Genomic DNA, 13,382 nt, shown 5'->3' on the forward strand with positions numbered 1-13,382 from the left:
GTAAAATCAATATATTAATTTATATATTTCAGCTCTGGGCAACCTGGGCAGCGTATTGAGTGCCCAAGGAAAATACGAGGAGGCGGAACTCGCTCTGAGAATGGCCCTTGGACACCGGCCCACCATGGCTGATGCTCACTTTAATCTGTGAGTAAACGCTACCGACCATGTGGTGGTGCCCAAAAACGCGAAACACGAAAATCCGAAAACCCTTTTGCATTTTGAAGCGAGTCTCGCGCCTTAGCCGCGCAACACGGAACCTGAATCCACAAAATGATGTCAGTTTTTGCTGGCCGTCTTTTGAAAATTCAAAAGCACAAAGTGAATAGCTGTCGCGACCTTGGGCATTGGGTGGTGCGATGGTGGCGATGGGTGGCTGGCTTGGGGGCTGCTCTTAATGCCGAATGGCAGATGCTTCTGTAGTCGCTGTTCTGTTCCCTCTTCCGTTTGCCGGCAAAAATGTTCGGACAACATCTGAGAAAAGCGACAAAAAAGAGTGGTTGGAAGTGGGTGGTTGGGTTGGCCTGGGCTTGGGCTTGGCGGGCGAAGACTGCCCAGATGCATCGCGCATACAAATCAACTCGGTCAGAAACTTTAGCTCCAGCGCAGGGGGCACATGTTTTGCATCTTTTGGGTGGCAATTTGCATGCACTCGGCAGCCATCAACAGCAAATAGCTGCTGGTTTCAGTTTTTTACCCGCCCACAGCCCACAGCCACGCCCCGCTTTTCCCATCCAACTCCCTTTTTTCCCGCCGGTTGTACTCCTTTTGTACCTTTGTGAGGGGCAGAAGCAACGGAACCTTTGAAACAATACGACTGAAATGAATGCAAGAGCCATTGCGCACCCTAATCCCCTGCAGATATGCTGTTAATTAGGCCAAAACTGAATGGGCTTACGAGTGAGACTCTGATTCTTCGAGATACTCGCAATTGCTGGCCGGTTGCTAAGTACACATGAGTTGGAGTTGGAATTTCCATCGAAGGCACATGCTCCGTTTAAAGGGTTCTCGAAAAAGTAAGGATTGTGGGCCTATGCCAATATTTGCTGGGAAAATGTTTGCTAAAGATTAGTTGGAAATTCGTAAGTTACAAATGCATAAGTAATTCGAAACGGAATACTGGGGTTTCAAATCATCAAAAAATGTGCCTTAAAGTGCAGTGCTCGACCCAATTTGTCACCAGATTCATGTATTCATTTCTGTCTGCGTTCCTTTATGCCCAAACTCAAATACGTTCGTCAATGCAATAAAGCAGCAGCTGCGACAATTGCATTCCTCGGCATTTCGAGACTTTTTCCCTTGTCCAAAACAATAAATAAACAAAAGCCCCGACATATATAATGTCCTGCACAAACATAACAACAATAGCATATCTGCGACTGCGATGGGAATGTGAATGGGAATGAGAATCCGAATCTGAATCCGAATCAGAATCGGAATAGAAAAATAGTAACAACATGGGAGAAATTGGCATTTGTGCTTACAAGCTGCACTTGATGCAACAATATGAGAAAATAAAACTGCTGACGCATGACGTTGGCATCCTGCTTATCCCCCGCATTTCCCAGGCTTTTCCCAAACCCACCCCTCTCCCCCGTTCCCATTTTCCGGGGCCAATGACACTTCTACTCTGGACATATAGCAGGCACACTCCGAGCCAGCTTTGTACAGTCATAGTGCAATTTACTCGTTGCATCGACGTTAACGGCGACCGCCAACTGAGCACCCTGTGCCCAGACTGCCACATCCTCGTCCTCGTGCTCGTCCTTCCGCTGGGATTTGGGCAGCAGGACTATGCATTACGAGAGAAGCGCAAACATGCCAACGCTTAACGAATGCCACTCGGCGCCCCATCGAAGACACCCTGGGCAGAAAAGCGGAAGTGCTTGTCGAAAACTGTGTGGAATTCAATTAGTGGGGCAATCAGCTGGCGAGCGTCTCAGAATAGCTAACAATGGACATTTAATATGGCATATCTTTTCGTTTTATAATAAGTACAACAATCAATTAATAATGGATAATGGATCCTTTATAGTTTTTTCTTTCATACCAAGCCCACTGTGGCGTTTGTGAGCTGACTGCTCCACTCCTTTTGAATATGCAGAACGTCACTTCCACTGCCGGCCGCTCCTCGAGCTGCTCGCACTCCCCACACTCCTGGCACTCCTTTCACTCCTCACACTTTCCCCAATAGCCGCGTGTCCTTGCAGCGACTGCCAAGCAGTCGTTGCTCATACGCCCTGTTGTCAGTAGTGTTGCTGCTGCTGCTACCCGCTTGTTGTTGATTATTGTGTTTGGCATAATAGGCTTTACGCTCCAAAAAAAAAAAAGGAGAATAAATCCGTTCGCTTTGCTTCTTTGGCAAATTGTAGGTAAATTCCTTTTCGCTCGCTTGCCAAGTCATTTTTCCAGCTTTTCCGCCGGGGGAAAAGGCTGCTGAGGAGCGGAGCCCAATACAAATAATTGCTGAGAACTCCCGGGAGCCACGGACAATGGCAGCATCTGGGGAACGGAATCTCCTACCTCAGTCATGAATACCATAAACGTTCTTCGCCGAATTGCCTTCGTTTCGAGAAAAGTGGATGCTAAAACTATGGCAAACTGGGCGGTGGGTTGTAGGAAAAGTTAACTCCGTGAGTGTATTAAGCGCTCTGTTTCAATGGAAGCCAAATATGCAGTAATTCCGTTTTTCCTCGTCATGGCTCCGAAAAAGCCCCTTTAAACTGCTTATTTGTGTGGCTGTGTTTATATATGAGCGGATTATCGGCTTATGGAAGACTGTTACATTAATGCTCATACTGACGATTATTTTTGAAAAGAAGTGTAGTTTATTATGCATGGCCATTTTCTAACAATACCTGAATGAGATTTAATAAATATTTTTCATTTATTGCTCACTGAAATGTGATGAGTGCATAAAACAACAGATGAACAAAACGAGAAACTGTTTTAATTTCATAAAAGCCGTATTGAAAAAGGTCATTAAATTTTCATTTAAAATTAGTTAAACATTTAATATTACTATAATAATCCGTATAACCCATCTAAAGTCTATTTACTTATCCCTTCTAATTGGGTAACAAGTACTACGAACAGAATATCCTGCCGTACCGCAATATCCTTCATAATCCTCGGGGAAGACCCTTGTATAAAATATGAAAAAGCCAAGAACGGAGCAGAACGGAGGAGAAAGAAAATACAACTGTTGACGGCTTAGATAAAATTTCAAATAATGTCAATGACATAAAAGCAAAGCGCGAACTTCATAACTGCTAAGGCTTCGCTAGCCTGCAGGTTATTAACTTGGCTCAAAACGATACACTAGACGTTGGCCAACTCAGTGGGTGAATGGCCATGGCTTTGGAACCAACTCCCACTCCTCCGGATGCCTAGCCGCTGGCACATTGGCCTCTGACCAAGTCCAAAGTGCTGGGAAGCCCAGGCAGAGATTTCATTTTAGTGCCGTGGAAAGTTTAAAACGCTTTTCTCGCCCACTTTCCCACTGCGAAAGCCTGCGTTGCCTTTGCAGCTTATCGAAAAGTTGTCTGATTGAATTTTTGCCCCGTCCACTTGCAGATTGCAGTCGGAGCAGCTCCTCTTCCATGGCCTCCAATTTGGCTACACTATGCACAAATTTCAGTTGAATGAAAAACTACCCGTTTTTAAGGAAAAACTGAGAAACTCAAGTCTGATTTTAGGTGCTTTGATGTAAATGTATTTCTAATTAAGTACCCTGACTTACGAACTACTTTGTTGCACACTTTCTGTGTTTTAATAGATTTTATGAGCGCTGCTTAATCTGAAAGTCATAAGAGCAGATTGAAACGTTTACATAATGAAAGCTTTAAGCGCTGTGGCTAGCTGTGAACCTGCGATGGCTCGTGGACGGAGTGGTGTGGTATTTAAGAATTTTCCGTTCTCTAATCGAAAATCAATGGCAGGTGGCCTTCAACCCCGGCAGCCACCCATTGAAGAAGCGCCCGGGGACGGAGCTCCGGGGTGCCAGTCCGTCGCGGATAAGCAGCTGTTTGTACATTATTTACTCGTAAGCCATCAATAGCCGGGATATCTCTAGCCGGCACCTTGCGCCCTGCGGCTATGGATTTTCCGATCCCGCCACGTGCCACCGCCCGGAACATAAAGCATCCTGTTGCTCCCTGCTGCAAGGAGCAGCTTCAGCTCCAGCTCCTGCTCCTCAGCTGCTGCTTCTGTTTCTGATGCGCCAGTCAACTGTCAGGGATTTGTTGTGCTGCTGCGCCGGGCGGGGATGCTCTGATTTTTAGCTGCAAAATGCCACAGCAAAGGATAAGATGGGTGGTGGGTGATGGGCGGAAGTGGGTGATGGGTGATGGAAAGTCAAAGTAACAGGCAGCCAAACACCAAAACCAAAAAATCACTGAGCTGTATAATTCGATTTCTCGTTTTCACTCTTTCTGCTCGTTTTATTTTCGTTCAGTTGCCGTTTGCTTACCTGCACAAGGAAAAAAAGGGTGGAAAATGGGGGAAACCCATGAAAATAAATAGAATAACATGGCTTGTTTTTCTTTTGGCCCGCATGGCATTGCATAGTATAAAATAGAATACTCAATATTCAGGTGAGCAAATCCATGCGTTGTTCGGTTGCAATTCGCATGCATTCACTCGGCTCCTTTTTTCGCTTGTTTTATTTCCCCATTTCTTTTTTTTTTTGTATTCCTTGCTGTGGAAATGCAGCCCCAACTGCAGCATACAAATTTTAGAGTGAGGTTGGAAAATCGGTGAATGAAATTGTGGGCAACGAGGGATTTTCAACATGGAATATCGAATGGCTGCTCATTCGAAAATAAAATTTAAACAAATTCACCCCACTCGCCAAGCGCCGGCATATGCGAGTGTTCATTGAAAAGTTTGCTCACACCCACTCCAAAGTGGAGTATCTAGTATCTAGTATTTAGTATCTGGTGCAGAAGCTAATCGGCGAAACCATGGGGTTGGATAGATAAATTTGGGGTGGCCTGTGAAGAAAGCTGCCCATATTAAAAGTCATCCCACGATGACAATGTGAATCTGTAGGTTTTTCTGAAAAGGGTTCTATATGCATTACTAGGCAAAAACAACAAAATCCTGGATTAATATTTTTTTTTATTTATTTATTTAATTTGTGTGTGAAGCTTCCGAAATTAAATCGAAGAACAATATTTATGTGCAATATTAAAATGTTCAACAAAACCTGCAAGTTAATCCTTCCCTCTTTTTAGGCATATATTTCACTTCTGTACTAAAATTACATTCCTGACTGATTTTAAAAATTGCATACATAATCCCTTTTTTTCCAAGTCCGAAGTCTTTACAATCGGCCCTCTTGTTGATTTTATAGCCTTGTCGCTACTCAACACAACATTTTCAGGACTCGCTGTTTGTTTGAATTATTTTGTTTCTGCTGCAGATGTGGCTGGTTTGCAGAAATAGGAGCAATCTGGGCTTGGCTTTATTTTGCCACATTCTTCTGGAATGTTGCAAACAAAACGCTGCCTTTATTTAGAATCACTTATCCATGCATGCGATCCGCCGAAACTTTGTGTTCTCTATTTCTGGGGCCTCAGACATCCGGGTTGGCAGGATGTGTAGGGATATGTGAGGATAACCACCAGACGACAAGTGATATAGGTATGTGCATATATATGGAAATGTGTGGGCGATGTATACACATATATACATCGAGATGGGGGAATCCAGCTGTCCGTTGATTTAATGAAGCCGACTAAAATCAACTTGAAGGTCAGCACTGTGCAATTAGCCGGTGGAAACCGCAGCAAAGCAAACTCAAAGTTAATTTACTCCCAACACTTTTGGAGGATCCAGCCCTCGAGTTAAGTAAATTTACCTTCCCTGGTTTTCTCTTTTCCATTTCGCATATTTTTTAAACAATTGTTTCCAACGACTCCTTCTGAGTGAAGGGCAAAAACTATGAAGAGTGCATTTCCTTGGAAATTCAAGTGCATTGTTGGGCTGCAGAAGCAAGCCAAAGTGCCAGAATGGCTTATGCTTAATTCTGTAAAACATTTGGCTAAAATTTAATAATAAAAGATGCTTAGGTGCTCAAAAACGAGAGAGACAGCAAGGAAATAAAGTCACTCTTTCAATTAAAGCATTCGAAAACCATTCATTTAAGCAATGCTTTTAACTTAAAGAACTTAGGAAGGATTTAAGAATTTATTTAATGGATGATAAATGTTATACCCTGTTTGTCTTGCCACATTTTAGGGGCGTGGTGCACCAGAAGCAGCTCAACTTCAGCTCGGCAGTTCCATGCTTTCGCAGGGCCATCGAATTGCGACCCCAGCTGGCGGTGGCCTACTTGAATCTGGGCACATCCCTGATCTCCCTGGGCGACCATCGGCAAGAAGCCATCTCCGTGCTGCGGACCGGTGCTCGTCTGGAGGGGAATGGGGTTCGGGATCGAGGGGCGCACGTGGAGGCTCGCTACACCTGCTACTTGCAACTGAGTGTCCTTTACCGCTCCGAAGGAAGACTTCAGGATGCTGCTGCAGCGCTGAGGGAATCCCTAAAAGCTCTGCCTTTGCTGCCTCAAAAGCAGAGGGCTGTGCTGCATCTGCGACTCGGCGAAATCCTGGCGGAGCTGCAGGATTGGAACGAGGCCGAGCATCAGCAGAGATTGGCCCTGCAATTGCAGCCGGAGCAGGGGGCAGCCTACGTCACCTATGGCCAGACGCTGGCAAGGAATGTAAGATTGCCACATGCCACATGCCCAATGATAATGTAATAACATATTTTATTGGACTTGCAGGGCAGCCGCCTGGCGGAGGCAGAGTCCTGGTTCAAAAGAGCCCTGCAGTTGGCGCCCTTGGAGCCCAGTTCGCATCATCATTATGGTAAGAATCAGTCATTTTCATGGTTTATAGCAGTATATTAATTTATATGTGTTACAATAACTTTTTCTTTCAGCCGACTTCCTGGAGCAGCAGGAGCGTCATGATGAAGCCCTCAGTCTTCGCTTGCGAGCCGCTGCCTTGGCGCCCCAGGACTACACCCTGCAATCCTGCGTGGCGGACGCACTGCGTCTGCTGAATCGCCTGGCCGAGGCGGAGCTGTGGTATCGAAAGGCAGTCACCCTGCAACCGCTGGCGGCCCATGCCCATGCCAATCTGGGAGCGATTCTGCAGATGCGTGGTCTTCGTAAGGAAGCAGTGGCGTGCTATCAGAAGGCCTTGGAGCTTCAGCCAGGACATGCCATCAGCAGAGCAAACCTGGCCAGGATGAATGTGCACAAGGACGAGAACGAATGAGAATACACTACTAGAGAAATAAAAAATGTAAATAAATTTTAGATATATATATATATATTTTGTAAAAATAAAGAAAGCAATGATTGAAAGGTGTTTACCGGATTTAATGGATTCTAATTTATTTGTCCTGGTATTTAAACAAATATTTTGTTGCGAGAGCAACAATTGAAGGCGCATTCCTTTCAACCACAATTAGTTTAGCCAGCATTATGTGAACATGCCAATCTGTTGCCGACGCAAATTCCAGAAAGCCAAACCGCGCTGCGAACTATTTCCATATCAAGACTTTGGAGGTTTCGTTTGGGTAAACGGAGCCAGGTGACGACGGGTCTTAAACGCAGACAAAAGCCTGATGAGACCAAAGGACTTGAAGGGCATCGAAAACAGAGGCTTGCTCAAAGCCAGAGGTCCTGGCAACGAGTGGGTGAGACAGCCAGACACTCAACAGATAGACAGCCGGATGGCGACGTGAGAACATCAAGTGGCCTGGCAAAAAGGAAAACCGCAGCAACCAGAATGGGTGGCCAAAGCGAGGGGTTTCATGCGAGAAATAGTGCTTACTAAGCATTAAATTATAATTAAATTTTAAACAATGAAACTGAGTTAAGGAGCAGGACGCGGGCACGAGCTCGAGCACGAGGGCCCCAAAAAGCTCTTAATCACAAACATGCGCAGCCACTTCAAAGGTGAGTCCTCGTCATATCAATGTGGAGAACGGAGAATGGAATTGCTCAGGCCCAGACTGGCTGGTCTGGCTAAGCATATGCGCATATAAATTAACATAGACACCCGAGTATTTAATTAAAATTCCATCAGCATCACACACACACACACGCACAGTGGGGCACCTGGCCACCCGAATATGACAGGTGGATGGAGTCCAGGTAGACACACATTTTAGCGCTAAGCCGAGCAAATGCCCCTCGACTAAATCCACCAAAAACCACACACACACACGTCCGACGAAATCTGCAAAACGCCTTTGGGCCCTCGTCAGTCGGGAGTGCAAACAAAGGGGAGTAGCCCCCAGTTACTCCCAGTAGCCCCAAAACACACACAAACTCCCGGTGAAGCAATGCCCCGCAATCGCAGAAGCATAACCGACCGGTCCCCATCACTGCGCACCCCTTTAATATAGTGCACTGTAAACAAAAAATGCAATGTTCTACAAACATATAAAAAAAACATTTTTATTCATAATAGAGAAGCTAGCTGAAAGTATGTAATCATGTGATCATAGAGTAGATTTAAAAGGCTTTTATTTCCTTAAGTTAATACTTATACACCACTGTTTCTCCCAGTGTAGCGTTGGGCGACTAGTTGGGCTTTGGCAGCCTCGATACTGACTGATGAAGTGGCACTTCCGACACCGTCGCCCCAAACACACGGCTGCGATGATTATGATGACTATGACTATCATCGGGATGAGCACGGAATCCTAATTAAGTCTAGGCCCTTGCGCCGGCTATGGGTTAACTGCCCTGAGATGTGGGCGTGGGTCTGCAATCCATAATTAAATATGGATTCGAGAGATTCTGGCTTAACCAACTGAGACCCTTGACATTCAACAGATTTGTTCGTATTATTAAGGTCAAATCGGTGGGTGAGGTGAGTTACAACCTGAAAGGAAAAAGGTTCAAAGTTCTAGAAGTGTGCTGTTTGATATATAATACAGGAATATTTATAAGAAAAACCAGACTGGCAGCCGTTTATTAATTAACTAAAACATCACTTCTCTTCTAATTAGATTGTTCAGTCGAATGTTGCATAAGGACGAAATCAGGCGCATATGGTGTGTCAAAATTTTCTAACACTCGTTTGTGGTATTTTGGTCGGAGCACCCGAAAACCTCGAGAAAACCAAACGAATAGTCACCCTGGTGCCAAAATACAAGTCGGCAAGTTGCCCAATGAGTATTTAATGCGTCAAACTGTTTAAATTTCTATTGGATTTTTTGTTTGGCTTTTCCTTTTGACTTTTGTTTTGCCCACAGATGTTGTTGTTGTTCTTTCGGATTGTGCAAAAAGTGACGCTCGGCTTTCAACTTTTCGACCATACACGGTAGAAGAGACGCTTATGCGAACATAGGACACGGGCACCAGCGGGCAAATTGCTAGTAGTCATCTTATTACTTGAAATAATTGGGAGGCAAGATGTAATATGTTAGCACTCATTTATGTCAGCTCTATATATAATTACTTTGAGTTGCTAATTACAGAAGGTAGCTATTCGCTTGTCCCACACTGTATCTGCACACATACTCCCAGGCACACCACGCAAATGGTCATCCTGTGTAACCATTTATTTTCCACTTTGGCCAAGAGACAAAAACAACAAAATCATGCACACGGAGATAGCACAGATATATCTATGCGGGGACATATAGGACGGGAATCGGAATAAAAACTAAAGTGAAACGAAAAGTTTTTAGTTAGCTTTTGATGAGGGTCAACTCGAACTCAACGGGTCTGTGGCGCAATTTTCAAGTGCCCCACCCCGCCGCCCACTGCACCCTGGACAAAAAAGGATGACACACAATAGTTGGGACATTGTTTTTGACATGACTTTCTATCAAAAACAAATTTGCCCTTCTTTGTGCTTCTATTATTTTGTATTTCCCATTCCCCCCCATCTCCCATTTTCCATTTCCCATTTCCCAATTTTTCCGTCACAAATCGAGTCGAATATGTGGGGTCAAAGCGAAGAGAAAGAGCAGCAAAAACAAGGAAAGTGGGACATTGACAACTTAATTTGTTGAATTTGTTTACAGGTGAGGCAAAAAGTGCAAAAGAGAAGAAATTGTTTTATATTGCAATTCTCGTTCAAATGTTTGAACTCATAAACCTTTCGAATGCAATTTCAACTGAGCAGTAACCCAATAATGCCATTTTTGGATGAGTAACTTTAAACATAAACCAATATTCCGCTTAAATCAGGATGAGACCTATAGTTTAAGCACATTAAAGATTGCTATGTGCATGCTGAACAGCTAAAGTACCTTTAAAATCCCATTACCCTATTTGTGTACACAAACATATGAGTGCGGAATAATATATGTCCGCTGGTGATGCATTTTCCGGCTGGAGCTGGGCCACAGCGGAAAACCGCATCCAGACAGGCAACAAAATGATTGCATCTGACGCATTGTAAGCCGCAATCAGAAGACGCAACAAAAAGTTGTGATGATGAAATGTGCAAGCCCATAAAATCAATGCAACGCCCACACACACGCACTCCGGGTGGTTCCCGAACTAGGGGGTGGTTGGGTGGTTGGGTGGTGCACGGTAGTGGGTGGTGCAAAGCCGCACGCCGCCGCTGTCAACTGCAGCGATTCAGACTGGGCTCCAACAGAACGCAACGCCAGCTGCAAGAAAAGCCAAGGCGGGAAAACCAACTTGCTGGCAGTGGAATCGCGGCTTCTACATGCCACACACCCACCCACTCGCACACACACTTTCTCAGCTTTCTGGGGCTGTCAGAGGAGCTTGGGAAAGTGGAGAAGCCCCCTTCAAACAATTAGGTGGAAATTAAATTTTCCCAATCGCATGCAACATGCAACTTAACTTGCAGCCCGACTAATTGCTGGAGAAAGTGAAGTCGTTTCGGGGTAAGCCGCCATGTCAGCATCAGTTTGCCACTATGGCCAAGTCAAATCAAGTACTAAAGCGGTGGACGGAGCTCCTCCGGCTGCTCCTCCATCAATGATGTATTTTTGATTGCAGCTGCTCCAAAACACAACAATCAGCAGAAATTGCGGGGGCGATGCGGTAACAAAAAGCAGACAAAATGCCAAGGCACCGAGGACAAAAACACAAAACACACAGTAGCAGCAATCATCATAACCTGTAGCTTCAGGCCAAGTAAAGCATCCCCAGCAAATGTATTCGACTGAGTGATATCCTGTACAGCAAAAGACTTCGTAAACGATTAAATGTTTGTTTCATTTTACTGGGCATATTACTAAGTTCAGTGGCTTTGGTTTATTAACATTTAGTTACAAGGACAAACCCCTTAGTAGCTTGGCATACCCTTTAAGTCCCCAACTACTGGCATCGAAATGGCGAAAAACAACTCCAAGTTGCTGTGAACCCAAGAGCGAAAGTTCACACTGAAATTGAAACTCGAGGACGGAATCTCTGGCATAATCTGAGGCGCAAAATGGAGATGACAATAAATTCGATTCGATTTCGGTTTTGATTTAGTTTAGTTTGAGGAGTTTAGGGGAGTATCATCATCCTTGGATTACCGCGCACCCAAGGCCCCAAAATGGTGATGTCGAGATGCCAATGATGATGATGATGATGACGGTGATGGCGATGGAAGCGATTGTCGCCTTATGGCGAAGGGAAAGTAAACACAAATAGATAACAGACAACAAATAAAAAGCAGCAGGGCGAAATGAAAATAAGACAAAGCACACACAAACAGTCGGACGGATGGCCCGCGATATTCTTGGTTACCCAATTCGGCGTCCCAGAAAGCGCCCAAGGAGCTCCGCAGACCTCCGCACAGCCATTGGGAAACACATTCGCCAAATCCCGCTCAGCTTAAGTTGGCTTTGAAATTTTGATTGAAAAAATCAGGGGAATCGGAAGGGTGGCCAGCGAGGGCAACCAAGGCAACTAAGTCAGACACATCCCTCAGAAATGGGCGACAAATAGCGAATTGTTGCCATGGATATTCCGATAATGAGGGAATCGCAAATGGCGAGTGGCGGAACCCAAAGCCGGTCGAATGGCCACACAATCTTTGCTCAATAATTCATTTTCATTTCCCCACTGTTGCTGGTATTTTGATTTGGCCGAATTCCAATTATGGTACCCACTTCAGCTTAGCCGCTTTGTCCAACTTGGCTGCGACTGTTGATTCGCAGAGATAATTCCGCAGAAGCAAACATAATTGGAAATGTAATGCAATGAACTCGGCAAAAGAAAATAATCGCCAAATCGTTGATATCATAATGCAGTGGTGGACTCTGACCGCCAAGACTTATGTATTATAGGGAATATAGCAGATAAGATCTTAAGTCCTATAATCATTCGAAACTTGTTTATCAGCATTTTGATGGTATGATTAGGTGAGAGGTATAAAATGGTGTGCTTAATGGTAGAAGCCCTTATTTTGCGTTAATATACGATTCGGTATCTTGAAATATAAATATATATATAGCGAAAGTCCTCTGAATTCATAGTATATTACTCATACGCACTGTTACCAGCGATCAAAAATGCATTACGTTGTATGTAGCGTAGACTCGAACAAAACCTTACGTTGCTAAACATATTTCATGGAACCAAACTAATCTGGTTTTAACCTTTGCTTGGTATAATGTAAATATACAATATACACCGAATGTAAAGTATAGGTAGAATATAAGACTTTTAAGGGTAAAATTAAAATGCTCTGTAATAAATGTCCACTAATTAAAATTATAATTCATTACTGAGGTCTAGATTAATTTCTGTAAAACATAACAATTAGCTCAGAGACGTAAAAACCTTACGTTTTTACTAATTGGTAGTTTCTAATTGGTAGTAAACAGATACAATTTAACAGTACCATAAACCCGGCATGGACCTGCAATTGCTAATTAATTCAAATAAGTTTCTCACGTGGAAACGCGTTCCAACAGAAAGTCTATTGGGTTAGATCAAGTTCAGATTAGACTGGGCATCACGATCACGTTTCAAGTACTACTGCCCAGCTTCCAGGGCCTAAATAGGCGTTAAATTGCATTGCACTTCCCTTCGTCGGAAATCGCATTAAGACCGGTTGGAAAGGTAAGCGCCCGTTGAAGATTAATACCATTAGCAATCATTCAATTTGTTAACATGAAAATTACACGGCGAACAGAAGGGATAAGTATGAATACGTTAGAGGCGTTAATCAGAGTGGAAATGTGTTAAGTTTGCATGTAAAATAGACTATCGATGATCGATGTGCCCTATGACTATTGATCTACCATGCATATTAAGTCATATTAAGCTCAGACTATATTAAACGAGCAACAGTTATCTTAATTAGTTAGTCTAGCTTAACTATAGCAGCAAGGTAACATTTAATTACTTTTATACACACGAAAATAGATCAGCTGCT

General features: G+C 44.0%; 1 protein-coding gene across 1 annotated transcript in view; it reads left to right on the forward strand.

Annotated features, from left to right (window-relative positions):
- Positions 1 to 7,388, forward strand: part of LOC6613133 (protein O-mannosyl-transferase TMTC1) — a 41,058-nt gene extending 33,670 nt beyond the window's left edge. Inside the window, exons 5-8 of the mRNA XM_032719150.1 lie at positions 33 to 147; positions 6,244 to 6,724; positions 6,788 to 6,872; positions 6,946 to 7,388. Coding sequence (XP_032575041.1) covers positions 33 to 147; positions 6,244 to 6,724; positions 6,788 to 6,872; positions 6,946 to 7,286 — 1,022 coding nt within the window. The 3' untranslated portion in view covers positions 7,287 to 7,388. The remainder of the gene's footprint in view (positions 1 to 32; positions 148 to 6,243; positions 6,725 to 6,787; positions 6,873 to 6,945) is intronic.
- The last annotated feature ends 5,994 nt before the right edge of the window (positions 7,389 to 13,382 follow it).

This window comes from Drosophila sechellia, chromosome 2L (genome assembly GCF_004382195.2).
Source record: "Drosophila sechellia strain sech25 chromosome 2L, ASM438219v1, whole genome shotgun sequence".
In the NCBI taxonomy this organism is placed as follows: Eukaryota; Metazoa; Arthropoda; class Insecta; order Diptera; family Drosophilidae; genus Drosophila; species Drosophila sechellia.